Source organism: Fulmarus glacialis, unplaced genomic scaffold (assembly GCF_000690835.1).
Source record: "Fulmarus glacialis isolate BGI_N327 unplaced genomic scaffold, ASM69083v1 scaffold9724, whole genome shotgun sequence".
NCBI lineage: Eukaryota > Metazoa > Chordata > Aves > Procellariiformes > Procellariidae > Fulmarus > Fulmarus glacialis.
The window spans coordinates 19,934-35,704 of record NW_009209979.1 but is presented as its reverse complement, the minus strand read 5'-3'; the positions used below and the strand labels follow the sequence as shown (position 1 = coordinate 35,704).

Below are 15,771 nucleotides of genomic sequence, written 5' to 3'. Positions count from 1 at the left end.
GGGTCTGTCTTGGAGCCGGCTGGCATTGGCTCTATCGGACATGGGGGAAGCTTCTAGCAGCTTCTCACAGAAGCCACCCCTGTAGCCCCTCCACTACCAAAACCTTGCCATGCAAACCCAATACAGCAAGACAGTTTGTGTCTTTATTATTTACGTACATCATTACAACACTTCGCCCCATTCCTAAGGCAGGACCTTATGTACCATTTCACTGAACAAACGCCTTCCTTCTAAGGCAGCAGGCAGCGACTGAAACCAAGAAGCAGCAACACCACCTGAGAGCACCCCTGGCGTGTCAAGAGAGGCACAGAGGGAAGATGTGCACGATGTCTCCTTTCGCCCGTCCCCAAACTGACTCAACATCTTAGTTTACAAATGGCAAGCATAGCTCAAGCAGACGACTTTCAACACACAGTCAAATACACGTTTTTAACAGAATTGCTCTGGACAGTCACAGCTTGGAGGTTTGACCATGGGTTGCATTCCCACAAACTAGACAATTTCAAGAATAGAATTTTTACCTGTTTGAAAACACTGGGTAGAAATCAGACGATTTTTAGTGTAATGTGGGAGAAGTTTCTAAGAGCTTATATACCAAGGAATTATTTTGCAGATCCCACAATCATTATTCAACGAAGAACTGGCATCTACAGTGTGAACCCAAGGTTTCTGAGGGGAGAGGGGAATTTTTCAAATTTATCAGAATGGTCTGGACGTACATGAACTTTCTCTGCCAACATTTATCGTTCCATTTTCCTTTAAATGGGACTGGCAAGCTCTTTGACTAGCGGAATGAACCAGAGATATGTTACAAAAGGTTTAATAAGGAGTTCTCTGTAATTTTCCATTGTGTCAGCACAATGCGCCTGACTCTGTCCAGCAAGATGCATCTCTCAGACATAATCCAGAACTTCCACAGTTGGCTCCTCCGCGCTCTCCACAACCATTCATCCCTGGCTCCTGACTCTCACCTCGCAAGGGTCTCTCTGCCACAATGGTCGATGGGTGCTGCTGCCTACAGCTCCCTCATTCTGCAGCTGCAGAGAGGCAGCAGCAGACAAACCAGCCCCTGGCCTCTGGCTGTCAGCTGAGAAGGGCGCTTACATGGCAGCAGTGCCTGTAGCAGTTCAAACAACAGCTAAGCACACCTACCCTTCATCCAGTTAAGGTGTAGTACATGCAGTTTACGCCTTCAAAGGTAAGAGTAAAGAAGTTTCAGAGCTCACTTTTTCTTCAGTTATAAACCAATCATTTCCTTCACTTTGTGTTGTATCTGGAGCAGCATCGTGAAGAGACTTGGATCCCATTCATTTGGAAATGAGATTTTACCCTTTTGTTCAGCTCTGAAATTAATTTTATCTTCTCTTTATCAGTGCTTCTATTTAGGGCATAATGATGTTCCCAACTTGCTATACTTCAAATTAAATATTTTTATGGTATTCACCAAACTAGAATCAGTACAAAAAAATCCAGCTGTGCCACAGAACCACAGACTGGTGGCGGTCAGAAGGAACTTTTGGAAAGCAGGAACTTTTGGAAATCATCCAGTCCAACTCCCTGCTCAAAGCAGGGTCACCCACAGCAGATTGCCTGGGGCCATGTCCAGTGGGGTTTTGAATAGCTCCAAAGATGGAGACACCACAACCTCCCTGGGCAACCTGTGCCAGTGCTTAACCACTCTTAGAGTAAAAAAGTTTTTTCTTATGATTAAATGGAATTTCTCATATTTCAGTTTGTGCCTACTGTTTCTTGTCCTGTCACTGAGCACCACTGAGAAGAGTCTGGTTCCATCTTCTTTACTTCCCCCATCAGGTACTTACACACATGGATAAGATCCCCCTGAGCCTTCTCTTTTCCAGGCTGCAGAACCCCAGCTCTCTCAGCCTCTCCTCACATGTCAGAGGCTCCGTTCCTTAATAATTTTTGTGGTCGTTTGTTGGACTCATTCCAGTACATCCATCTCTCTCTTGTACCGGACCCAGAACTCCAGATGTGCCTCACCAGTGCTGAGCAGAGGGGAAGGATCACCTCCCTCGACCTGCTGGCAGCATTCCTCCTAGTGCAGCCCAGGAGGCTGATGGCCTTCTTTGCCATAAGAGCACCTTGTTGGCTCATGTTTACCTTGTTGACCACCAGGACCTTGCTGCCAAGCTGTTTTCCAGCCAGTGGGCCCCCAGCCTGCCCGAGTGCATGGGGTTATTCCTTCCCAGGCGCAGGACTTTGCGTTTCCCTTTGTCAAACTTCACTAGATTCCTTTCTGCCCACTCCTCCAGCCTCTCCAGACCCCTCATGGCAGCACGTCCATGTGGTGTATCAATCACTCCTCCCAATTTGGTATCTGCAAATTTGTGAAGGGCGCACTCTGTTTCACCAGCAAGGTCACTATTAAGCATTAAGCTATTAAGCAGTACCGGAGCCAACATTTACTCTTAGAGTACACCACTAGAGACTGGTGTCCAGCTGGACTTTGTGCTGCTGATTATAACCCTCTGAGCTCAACACTTCAGTCAATTTTCAGGCCACTTCACTGCCCACTTATCTAATCCATACCTCACCAGTTCGTCAATGAGGATGTTATGAGAGACACTGTCAAAAGCCTTACTAAAGTCAAGGCATACAATGTTCACTGCTCTTCCCTCAACCTCCAAGGCAGTTATCTCATTGTAGAAGGCTATTAGGTTGGTTAAGCATGGATTGACCAACGTAATAAGGGGACTTCATAAATCCATGCTGACTACTCCAAATTACCTCCTTGTCCTTCATATATTTAAAAACAGTTTCCAGGATTATTTGCTCCACCACTTTCTCAGGGATCGAGGTGCGGCTGACTGGCCTGTAGTTTCCCAGATCCTACTTCTTGCCATTCTTGAAGACAGGAATGAATCTTGCTTTCTTCCAGTCCTCAGAAACCTCCCCTGATTGCCACTACCTTTCAAAGAATTGAGAGTGGCCTCACAATGATGTCAGCCAATGATGCATCCCATCATGTCCCATGGACTTGTACATGTTCAGTTTGTTCACATGTTCCCTGTCCTGATTCTCCTTCATGGAGGGTAGGTTTTCATTGCTCAAGATTTTCCCACTGGTCTCAGGGGCCTTGGATTCCTGAAGGCAAGTATCACCAGTAAAGACCAAGGCAAAGAAGACATTAAGTATCTTGGCCTTTTCCATGCCCTTTGTCACCCAGTCCCCTGCCCCATTCAGCAGTAGGCTTACATTTTCGCTAGTCTTGCTTTTGCTGCCAAGGTGCCTGTAGAAGCCCTTCTTGTTGCCCTTCACGTTTGTTGCCAGATGCAATTCCAGACGTACTTTGGCTTTGCAACTCCACCCCTGCATGCTTGGATAGTGTCTCTATTTGTACAACGAATATTTCCCATGTATAGCTACTACATGAGTTTACAACAAAATTCTTTTTAAAAAAGCAAAGAACAGAACCAGCCATTTCAAATTTTCATTCCAGTTCTGTGGTCTTCAGTTATACTTACCCGATCTATAGCGCTCATCCCGTGACCCTGAGGACCTGCGACGGTGGTATCGAGAGGAAGAGGATGGAGTAACAGGAGTTCGACGTTCTTGTGGTAATGCCTGGTCCACTCCTGCATTAATTAAAAAAAAAAAAACAAGCAAGCTCATTCTGATTGAATTCCAGAAGTTAATAGTGAGGAGGAGATCAGCCTACACTAGAAGTATAAAATGAACATTCAGCGGCTAAACCATGTCATGTCAATTGGTTACACAGTACTTGCCTCTGGTCAGCTTTTCTGGTAAGGTTATTTTCCTGGTTCTCTCTAAGACAACCTCTTTCTAGGATCATAAACTACATAAGAAGAGCATACAGACAGTAAGCTTGGTGGTGGTTTTTTTTCCCAAACAGGTGACCTTTCATAAAGTAATATTCAGGAAATATTTTAACATGCTAATAAAATGCGGACACCATTGCAACGGATCTTGAAGATTTCATGCAAATTGGTTAAAAACAGTTCCTAAGAAGACTTAGCCGGTGTGTAATATCTAAAACCTCATGCGGTTGAATGATATTGGCTGGTGACAACACAATACTAACTTATGGAACTTAGATACCCTGTGGGAAGGGAACTATATTAATATCTACAGGCATTTTCAGCTACCAAGGACCAGAAAGTAAACAATAACTGCACCAAACCAGGCTGAAAATAGTAATCTGTTCCAGCAAAACAATAAAAATAACTCAGCCGTCTCAGTATGCCGTCTCCAGTATTTAAGATTCAAACCTTGTATTCATCCCTTTCCCATAGCGAATTTGCTTTTTAAAAAAAACATGTATTTTCTTGAAGGCTCCTTCAATGGCAGTAGTGGTAGAAGAGCAGCATTGTATATAAAAACTTCTAGAAACTAATGTTCCTTCACAACTTCCAGAGAAGACTGAAGTGAATTACTTAAGCAGGAAAATTCAGACAAACAATAAGAAAAGAAAGCAAACCTGCACCTGTAATAGTGGCATAATATGCCACCCTGTTCTCTTCCAGAGAAGAACTTGAGCAGCCAGGCCCAGTAAGAGATGCATTCAGCTTAGAACTAATAAAGCACAGACGGTTAGGCACTGTGATGCACAGGGGCAAAAAACCAGGAGTACCTAAAGAAATGAAATTAATTTTTTCCTATTATTTTTTGCCTTTAAAAAGTAGTTACACACTATGTGTAACTGTTGGGACAGAAGTAAAACTGGCCTCTTGCACTTAGGGTTGACAGTAAGAAAGATCTGTTAAAATTACTTAATTAAATGATTAATAATTAAGTATTCAAATTGATGACTACTAAATTGAAATTGGATTCAACAAAACAATGCTAGGAAATATGCTCATATTTTTTGACTAAAACACAATGTAAAAACTCTCTACTACTATTTCTGAACTATTCAATGCCTGCTTATTAGAGAGGGATAAGAGTTTACTTTTGTGGAAACAAGAATTTTTATGTAGAATACAGACCAACCGAAAATGCTATGTTGACTTCAATCAGTCTCAATTACGTTTCAATGGACTCTTTAAAAAGCATCTTTTAAAAAAAGTTGGCATTGTACACTTATTTCTTTGTGAAAAAACCCTGAACTTAAAATACAGATTCTTTCTTAAATCTTTGGAATATCAGCAATGTCAAGCCTGCTTTGATTTTGTGGAGAAGTGGCTGGTTGGCTAAAAAACATACTTGGAGTAAAATACCGTAAGTGCATAAAAGACAGAGTGAATCCATAAATTTTCTTCTACTCAGATTGTGATTAATAATTGATACTCTTAAATCAAATAAAATGTCTTCATTTATATGTTCTTTCTCCACACTATAGTACTGTGTAATTTCACTTGCCCTCAAGCCTTTATATTCTTTAAGGCGGGTGAACCTAACTTTTGAATCATTGAAATAATCAGAAGAAATATTTTCATCTCATTTGTATATTTAGAGTTTTTCTTTCTTTATTGGGTCACCCTGAGAACCAGCAATATAAAGTTAACAATAAAATTAATTTTGATTGGAAATTTTCAAAAAATTATGTTTCAGAGATGTTAACCACCATTATTCATCTCAGTCCCTATCCATACTATCAGGAATGAGATAATTTCTGGAAATCACATATATTTACAAAAATCCTGAAAAACCACACCCAAAAACCATGCACCTAAAATTGCTGCTGTGTCACAGAGGTTTTGTGAAGAAAGCAGTGCCATAACTTCCCATGGCAAATGACTTCTGTAGGGCAACGGTGTGCAGAGAAGATCAAACAAAAATAATTTAGGTGTTGCTACTGAAGTACAATGTAATGGAAAAGGGGATTAAATGCATCCTTCCAACAACGAAACCACATGCAATAGGCTTTTGAAACACTGAGGGGAAATTAAATTGGGAGCAAAAGCATCAGTTACAAAGAGGTGCACAGCTGCTGTAGGAGGGAGACCTTTCAGGTAGACCTGAAAGCTGCTGGACAAAATGCATTCAAGCCCATGGTTTCCTTCTCCTGGTCATTTGGCTATGAGAGACCTCAGGTGTCTCATTCTCTACTTCTGTAGCTGTGGGCAGTGCACAAAGCTCTTTTTCAAGGTGTAAAAAAGACAGTGCATATAAGGCAACCTCAAACACTGACCCTGACGATGCAGAAGACAGCAGGACACCCAACTGGCCAGGCAGCACTGCTGCCCACTGCACTCCCTGAGACTGCAGAGGGCTCTTCCCGCCACCGGTTCACTATGGAGATTATACTACTACTTGTTCTTACTACAGATACAGAAATCTCTGATCTAACCTTAAAATTGAGGCACTTCAACTAGTTTACCTCCCTCCTACTTCGTATATGTGTGTTTGTTCTTTTAAGTAAGTCTGTTCTGACACAATGGGTAATGTGGAGTTTCTTCTTACAGTTAGGAAAGAGACAGCCCCAGCATCCTACATGAGTAAGGCCATAGCAAACTGAGAATATCAAAATACCTTCCGCTTTTCCGAGGTCTGGGGATCATTTGATGGCTTTACTTCCCACTTTCCCAAAAATATAAAAACAGCGAATAAACCTCTACCCAGTAGAGCAGGACCTCTACCCTACAGAGCAGGACATGTGAACTTGGCTTGCCGATAGCACTGATTTACGTGAGGAAGTTAATTCTGCACTAAAATAGAGAGGAGAAGCTCTCCATCAGCCATCTGCGGGGAGAGCTCTCTTCGTACTGAGTTCCTTTAACGTGAGAAAACACAAAACATCACCCCACTTTGGAGAGACAGTAAGAAACCTGATGATGGTTCCTTACTGAAGGGGCTGGAGCAGGAATTAGCCGGCACTGCCTGGACTTACACCTTCTCTTCCCGTGCACCCGCTCCCTCGCACAGCACCAAGGATGGTGTGAGACAAAGTACACAATAGCGAGAACCTACACACTGCCATTCCTGAGCGATGGGTAGGAGTAAAAGCCATACAGAATAATGAAGACCACGAAATCAGTGAAGTGTTGCCATAAATAGCGAAGCAGTGTTAGCAGAATTGTTCACCTCCATGAAGGCTCTAGCAATATACTCCAGTAACAAGCATCTTTTTCTTTTCACTTCTACTTCTGAACATAACTAAACCCCAAAAATTGATAGCTTCACAGCCAACACACAGGGTCCATGAGTTACATGCTAATGCTTGTTAAAAGTGCAGCTTCGCCCAGATGCATTTGTGAATCGGTGGAAGCGGTGGCGTAATGGGCTTTGAGAACTCATACTTGCATCGATTCCTAAATTTAAGGAGGCAGCAGAGCAATGAATGGTTTTCATAAAAGAAAGGACAGTGTCACGCCAGTGCCCTGTGCGCAGACACAATCACAATCACTGTCAAAGTGGTATCATTCTTAGTAACGCCACAGTCCACCCCAGTCTTGCGGCTAAAGCAGGGCTTTTAACAGGTCAGCATAATTAGCACTAATGACTGACTTGTTGTAAGTCATGAAGAATTTTAGCAAAACATATATGCCTGGAACACAGTTATTTTATATAAAAGGCTGAGAAATCAGTGCTTTATTACACATAAGCATTACCAGGTACACTGGAGCAAACAGCCACGTTCTTAATACAAGCATTAGTTTGTTTATCTAATGCTGCTAATGTGGGATTCAGCTTGCAGATTAAGACACCTATACTTAGGTGTCTACAAGACGGTGCTTAAGATAAACTCGCATTATGAAAAACAGAGACCTAGGCCAGGACTCAGGAGTCTAAACAGAGGTGTCCAATGTCTTTTCAGCTTTTGTGGACTATGATACCTGGCTTGACTGCGTCCCCTCTAAGCCCTGATTCACATGCGCTTGCTCTGTGCAGATGTCTCTGATACCGCAGGAAATCCTGAACAGTATTAGACACCCATCTTCAGGCAACTCCATGAGCTCAGTGAAGCCTTGAGAGCTACGCAGGTGGTCAGTGGAGGTATCTGCTTTGGAATAATCTGAAAAGCTCTCCGGATTTCATCAACTGAATTAACTGTGTCTTTTCACATAAGAATGGGAGCTTAAATACCAGGTTCATAGGCAGACAACTTAATGCAGATATATCAATCTACAAATTCTAATCTGCAAGCTGGATCCTGCCTTGACTGTATTTAGCTAAAAATGCAAGAGCCTCAGAAAAGCTATTTAAGCAATACCACTGCAAGCTGGATAGTTTTATTTTTAAGTGCATTGAAGGCACAAAACTGTCAGCTGGAAGCAGGCTTCACCTCCTTCCTTCCTTTTTTTTTGCCTTCACCTCTTTGTTCCTCCCTTATTTATTACCTCATTTTGTAGCTAAATTGCAGTGCTATGTGCTGCATTGCCCTCTCCAACAGAGGACAATTGTTTCCTTAATGACAGCTGACAAGTTGCTTTGATGTATCGCTTATTCCTATGTCTGTGTCAAATTTTTGAATCTAAATATTTAAAAGCTGAAATGTCTCATTGACAAGAAATAGAAGGCATTCTTAGATACAGGCTACATTTATTGTTCTAAAACTAACTTACAGCATGTGACCCCAGGAGAAAGAGCTGTAGGATAAACCCAGCAACTCCAGGGCTAGTGGGAAGGAAGGCAAACAGTGTTTGCAGTACAGTTTTAAGAAACAGTATTTACATTCAGTTCAAAGTATTTCCTGAGCTTCTACACAATGGCTGGTGGCTCAGCTTTAAAAGCAAAGACAGGTGATGAACACACCGTATATTTTGTAAACAGGTTAAATGTCACACCATCCCCATGGAACTTGTTACTTAGCATGGCATTTCACTCTTCCCATCAAATGTACATCTAAGTAATGAATTCACCGGATAGGCCAAAGGAGATGTAAAATGCGATACTCCCAACTAAAGACACTCAGGAAAGTGGAGCCACTTTTTGCTAGATAAATATGGAGAAAATGGAATTTCTGATCAGATATGTTTAATCAACGATCTCTCCTTCAGAGGTGAGCTTTCACACTCATTCCTGCACTTGGTTCTGATTTCAAACAATGCACATACTTCAAATTGATCTTCTTTCCTTATTACAATCTCGATATTGCGTTCCAGCATTTCCTTGCAAGCTTTAGCTTTCAATTCAAGCTTAGCATGGCTATCGTGGGCTTCTTTTTTCTCCCCATTATTTCAGAGATGGTGGACATCACATTACAGCTCCAACTCACGCAATGTTTGATTTCCATATTTCTCTAGATAGTCCCACAGCTTCAGCGTACCATTTGAAGATTCTTTTAGGAGAGTACGTAGAAAAAGGCTACCTATCCACATAGCAAACACCATGTGCTGGTCAACTTACACTGCCAGCAGTTTAACATCCATCTTTCAGAAATTTGCTGCAGACGAATTCGGGCAGTATTGCGAATTCCAGCAGTTTCTGATTTTAACAGCAGCACCCAGCTCTTCACATGCCTCCGCTGGCTCCATCTCCTCTGCTCCAGCACTATTGGTCGCCTCTTGAGCCATCTTTTCTCACCCGTTTGTCAGATTTTTAGACAAACATCTTCATGTTTCCTCCTATGCTTTTATGTTTCACAGATGGTCTCCGTGAACATCAACTGAAATTCTTCAAATTCTTTGAAAAACACCCTGACTCTGATGTGTACTAAAAATATCCTGCCCCAAAAAACCATCATGCTGAGTGCTGAAACCACTACCCACATTACTAACTGATGTCATCACGTACTCATTTCTTCCCTTACACCCATTTTTTGGCCTTACTATTAAGGTGTAAAGTCTTTGAAGGAAGGTATTTTTTGCTCTGTGTTTGAACAAGGTTTAATATCATCAGGTCTTACTGCAGGATAGGAAACTGAGGTGTCATCATAAAACAAAAAATGCATAAAATGATAACTGGGCTCTCAGTCATCATGGCAAAAGTGAAGCAGTAACCATCACGCTTTCAGTGATGGCATCAAGGGGTAGTTCTCAGATGCTTTCAGAACCTTCCTTTTTAACCAAACTAGGCTCTGCAAGGCATCCACCAATTCAAACCAAAACTCTTGTTTAAAAACAAGACTTACTAAGCATTCATCTATGCCATAGTTTCTCATCTGTGAAAGATCTGTCACATTGTTTTCAGAAATGTATCCATGGGTTGTGCAATGCATATGCCTTTCAATGAGATCCATGTTCTCAACACACGTATATGCTTTGAAATGCCCCATCATGGTTACCCCTTGATAAGATCTTTAAGAATTAGGAAGGCAGATGTGATAGGAATACTCGTTATTATTAATAAAGTGAATACATGATGGTGTATTCAATTCCAGAACCAAGCTTTTTTTTTCAATTCCAGAATCAAGCTTTGTTTAAACATTTCCTTGCAATCTTTGCAATCCAAATAACGTTGCAATCCAAATAATGTCTGTGGAAGAGAAAATGAAATTGTAATTGCCAAGTTTACTTTGAGTGCCCAAAGGGCTAGCAGTAGGCATAGCTGAAAGCAAATGTATGCATGCATACACACAGAAAAGTCTGCAAATGTATGCACACATTACAGATATATATAAATATGTGTCATGTTAATAACAGAGGCTACGGAAATTGGTTCCTGTAATTCTACAAAAAATTCTTTCTTCATTAGATAAAGGGGTCTTCTGTGCGAATGTATTACCTTCTCTGCATTGCATAGCTTGAAATCTCCCCGTGCTGGTGCTTTTGGGGCTCCAGCAGCGGGAGAGGCAGTGATCTGTCTCTAGGCCTGTGAAAGGAGCAGCAGGTGCCTTTTAAACACCGCATCTCACAGGTTTATCAGCCATAATAAATAAAGCACTGGTGACTGGTCTACATGGTTACACTACAAATAGAGCTACACTGGTGGTACCAATGATGGGAAATTACAGAAAATAATCTAGTGTAGACACAGCACTTGATTAAGAGAGAATGAACCACCCATGTCTAAGCTGTTAGAAGAAAAGCTTAATTGATAACAACATCGTCTCTGTTCTGTGAATGAATAATCAAATTTCCTGGCAAAAGACTAGAAGCAAACTGGGCAAAAACACAGCTTATGGGGGATGCAGGTAATTTAGTTATTCTTCTTCTAGGGAGGGTTTCTCCTAATAGTGTGCACGCATGAATGAATAATCAAATTTCCTGGCAAAAGACTAGAAGCAAACTGGGCAAAAACACAGCTTATGGGGGGATGCAGGTAATTTAGTTATTTTTCTTCTAGGGAGGGTTTCTCCTAATAGCGTGCACGCAGTTGTCCACATGTTATCTTACCCAGAACTGACTGATCCAATCAAAATAATCTTCAGAAAGATACTCTGAAGTAAATGCCTGTTTAAATGGTTATTTTTCAGCTCTTGGCTGTCAGGGCTCCTTTACAGAGGCAGTGAGAGAAAGGTCACAGCACAAGAGAGATTGGGATATATGTGCAGATACAAAGGTCCAGATTCACTATTATTTTTAGATGTCTGACATACGGGCACGCTAAGAAAAGAAAAACTACTCTGCAGCACAGAACATCTCCAGCTACAAACTGACATCCTGAGAAAGCGTGTTGAGGAAACAAAGCTGCACTTTTGTCTCCCTAAGTTAAAGCAGGTGGGGATTTAATGGGAAAAAAAAAGAGGGCTCCCCCTATCCCTTCTCCCATTAACACTGCCAAATGCAGCATATCCGTTCCGGATTTCTGGATGTTCGACAGCCCGGCTGGAACAGTACAAATGTCCTTTGCATATGTGCAGTCTGTGCAGCATCTGGATGTGTCAGACCTATTGTGCATGCACTGTGGAGTCAACTTGCAGATGTGCAGCGGATCCAGCACGTCCCTCATGTGTCAGACTCACTGCACGTTTGCCATATATGTGACAATATACTCTCTGGGATTGTCCTGTCAAAAATAGGGAGCCTAAGAGTGAACTCCCACATCACCTGGTACAGTATCAACCACGTGACTGCCCAGCTTCCCCTTTCAGATTAGGATTATAGCCATTCCTGAAAAGTAACAGCTCTCCCTTTCTAAAATGACAGTATCCCAATGAGCACAACGAAAAGACCTCTGGTATATACCGAGATATATATGTGTGTATTTATATATGTATATAGTCAACCCTTCTGCTGCCTAGATTTAGCACTTACATGTTTTGATATCATTAATTCTGCTAAATCTGAAATTGCAATTTAAATTTAATCATTCCCATTTTGCAAAAATCTTGGGCAGAGGAAGTCAATCATGTCAGACTGAGGGCACCTGACTTAGATCAGCCCCACGTAAGAGGAGAAATACAAACACCACAGTCAGAATCCGATATGGATCTCCTCTTTAGTGTTCGGGCAAATTGGTTTGAAAATGAGCAGGGAAGAGTGCCTTAAAGAGATAATCTTTTTGCAGGTATGTCTTGTCCTGACAGAACTGCAAAACCTATTTTCCCTTTAGCCATCTTTTACACTGTGTCTGGACCGCCTTGCAGGAGCATGGACAAGCACACAGGCAAGAATGTGATGTCCTCCATGTGCCCACATGGTTCGTAAGAGACAATCTGGTGTCTTGCGAATCCTCTACAAACCCAGCCTTGCTACAAACCCAGGAAGTAGGAGCAGACTGACTGCCACAGGTCACCCCCAGAAGACAGGACGGGTATCATCTGCTGAAGGGCACAGCCGCGCAGGCATGGCTGGGGTCATGCCTTGCCTGTCCACGCTGCAGCCACGTAGCCCTGCAGAATGTTCTGCCTCCAGTCTGCCCTACCAGCCTGATGCCTGTACCTAAAACTCAGTCTGCTTCTGAATGGTTCAGATGTGAGTGGAGCTCAGGCAGAGAACTCTATTTGAAAATAGCACAGAATAGGGGTGTTTAGATTTTTACAGCTTCCTCCGGATTCTGGTGGGCTTGGACCTGTCCAGAGCTCTGTAAAAAGACGGTGCCAAAAAGGGAATTAGAAACACATGCTTTCCTGTGTTTCACCAGCTTATTGTATGAAATCTCCTCCAAAGTATCCATGGTACGGAAGCTAGAGAGTCAACATGTTCAAATGTTACTAAGAAGGAGTATTCCTTTTCCTTTCCCGTCACTTCACTCTTAGGCAGACAGAAGTCAGTAACTGCCTTCCAGATGTTGTCCTTTGGTTGTCCTGCCTTGTCACTGGCAGTTCCTAGTCTATCTTATTGATGCAGATGTCTACCAGAGGCTTCCAGATGAGGCACAGTTACAGACAGATACGGACTGGAAAAAGATACATTCATTGTGCTCACCAAAACGAAAATAAAAGAGTGGCCGGTTTCCTGCCGTGCTGGCTGCTCTCTCTCTAGCGGCCGCTTCCCGGATGTCACAGACACCAATGTTGGCAGTGCGGAGCATTCTTCTGGCAGCTCCTTCACTGTGTTGCAGTCTACACCGTACCGCGGCAGCTCCATTCGCTGCTGTAACAAGTTGAAAAAAACTAATTAATTCATGTTTAGTTTTTTTACATTTGTTACAGCAACGAATGGAGCTGCTGCCCCCATGCAGTAGAGCACACACGCACACGCACGCACAGACACCACAGGACACTCACGGAGCCAACGCGGGCCAATGTTCCACTCTGCCAACATGGGCGTTAGTAATGTTAGCAAAGGTGCAGCGAGAGGACTGGATGTCCCGACAGAGGGGAACTGCCTTTGGATTTCCTTTAGTTTGTTGAACGCAGTCACAGAACGCAAATCCCTGCCCTTCCCCATGCCTCCAATCCCAGCGAAAGAGCCATGTCCATTTCCATACTGTTTTAAAGTATCTCTAAAACATCTATTCCGTTTTAATAGCAAGATCCAAGACCACCAAAGCTTATAAATTCTTGCAGTTCCCCATCAAAACAGATTACAATGAAGAAACAAATGACTATTCAGCCATGTATGTGATTGTTCAGATATTAACAGAGGCTTTCAAAAGGCAGCATCTGTTTTGTTATCCTATTTCTTCTTGGAAAGGATTTATCTCCCCCTTCCTAGTGAGCAGGGACCTCAAGCCATTCAGATGAGTAAAGTCTTAGAAGGAGTGTATCAAATTGCACTGTTTCAAGTTTTGTCCAAAAGGTAACACAACAAAACAAACAAAAAGTACAAAGACAGCAAAGACCCAAGCACAAATAATATCAGTTTCTGGAGGGAAACACTTTAATACAGTAGAAGCAGTGTCTTCCACTATAATAAAATAATTCATTTAGCCATCAGCTAAACGATTGAGCTTGATGTATGGACAAGAAAACAGTGGAAAATATTTCAATACTTTTCCTCTTCATCCTATTATCATCTTCCTCCACTCACCCATACCCCACATCCCCAGTGCAGGATTTTCTGGGAAGTGGTAGAGCAGAAAACATTCACTCCACTTCTTCCCACCTTTAAAACAGCACTAAATCAGCTACATCTTCAGTCATGACATCTTCAAATTATTGAATGGACCCCACTATAGGACTGGCTTACAGAGATCTCTGTGCTTCTCCTTACACTGAAAAACTTTAATATCACAACAGAGACCTTGAAAGATAAACCTCAGAACGTTCTCCACCTTCTTTCTTTCATCATTACATGCATGATGAATCCCCAGCAGTTTCAGCCAAGGATACAGTTTGACTAGAAGACTATGAGCTTTCTGGAGAAAAAGCTGTTATTTTCTTGTGTGAAAAAAAAAAAGGTACAACTAACTGTATAAACAAATACTGGTACCAACCACACCACTGTGTTGAGGATTACTGTGAGGCAACAGTCTCCCCATAACTCAGTAAACCTAAGTAGGTCTCATGAGAACATACTGTGAAGACTATTGCATGTCTGACAGTCTGTTCGGACAAGTAAATACCCAGAAATTTAATAACTGCACCTCTGATATTGTAATTCTGTTGATTTCATTTGTTTCATTCTCTAATGGCTCCCAATGGTTAGGAAATGTCACAGACACCCTCAAATCAGGCTGTATCACGTCAGAAAACAGAGTGTGTGTAACACTAATCTCTTTTGTGGAGTTCCCACCAGTGGAGCAGACCAAGTGAAATCCAAAGGCACAAAATACCATTTCTGCTACGGACCTAGCTAATATATATACACCTGAAGATCAGAGAACAAGGCAGTGCCTCCACACATGAGTAGTTTAAATAGAAAACCATCAACTCCACCATAAAGGCAGGATTTTGTAAAAGAAGGAGGAAACTAATTCCCAGGTGTGCAATAAAAACAGGGCTCAGAGGACAGCCAAGCCCAGGTGGAGTGTCCATAAGGAGAGTGAGATGCCATGAGCCTGTGGGGCACGCTCCTGTGAGGCTGACACAAAATGGAGGCCTACACGAATACCTACAACTACATATTTAACTTCATGATTCAGTGTCTCAGAAGAGCGAAAGAACTCTGAAGAGTTCTTAGATATATATAGACGAAATCATTTCAAAGAAGCAATACATTATTAAACTTAGTTTGAAGACTTTTTTACACCTTTTGGGCAAATACACGCAATCCGTCCCTCAACGCTGAGACCAGGTATCAGGTATCTAAAAGGATCGGTTGCCCACATGTTATAGGACAAGCTGAACTCTAGGGATGTTGCTGGTCTCTCTAGTGTCTTCAACAGGGAGATTTGGGCAGGAAACCCAGAAATAGAGGAAGGCACAAAGCTCCAAGGTTCTCTTCCACTTGTGTATACCTATGTTCAGAAAGCTTTGCTTGGCTGAGGTCTTAATGAGCTAGGGCATCATGTTTTCCTCTGTATTTCTGCATTACTTCTAACAAACAATGCCTCTCTAATGAGTCTAGGCTAATTTTTATTTTCCAGAAACCACTGCCAAACCCACAGCAACGTATGTAAAAAATGTACACACACATCAAA

At 42.1% G+C, this 15,771-nt stretch overlaps 1 protein-coding gene across 1 annotated transcript in view; it reads right to left on the bottom strand.

The window, feature by feature from the left end:
- Window positions 1-13,278, bottom strand: part of LOC104076229 (disco-interacting protein 2 homolog C) — a 96,614-nt gene extending 83,336 nt beyond the window's left edge. Inside the window, exons 1-2 of the mRNA XM_009577022.1 lie at window positions 13,173-13,278; window positions 3,486-3,596 (exon numbers count right to left, since the gene is read on the bottom strand). Coding sequence (XP_009575317.1) covers window positions 3,486-3,596; window positions 13,173-13,278 — 217 coding nt within the window. The remainder of the gene's footprint in view (window positions 1-3,485; window positions 3,597-13,172) is intronic.
- Window positions 13,279-15,771: the final 2,493 nt, after the last annotated feature.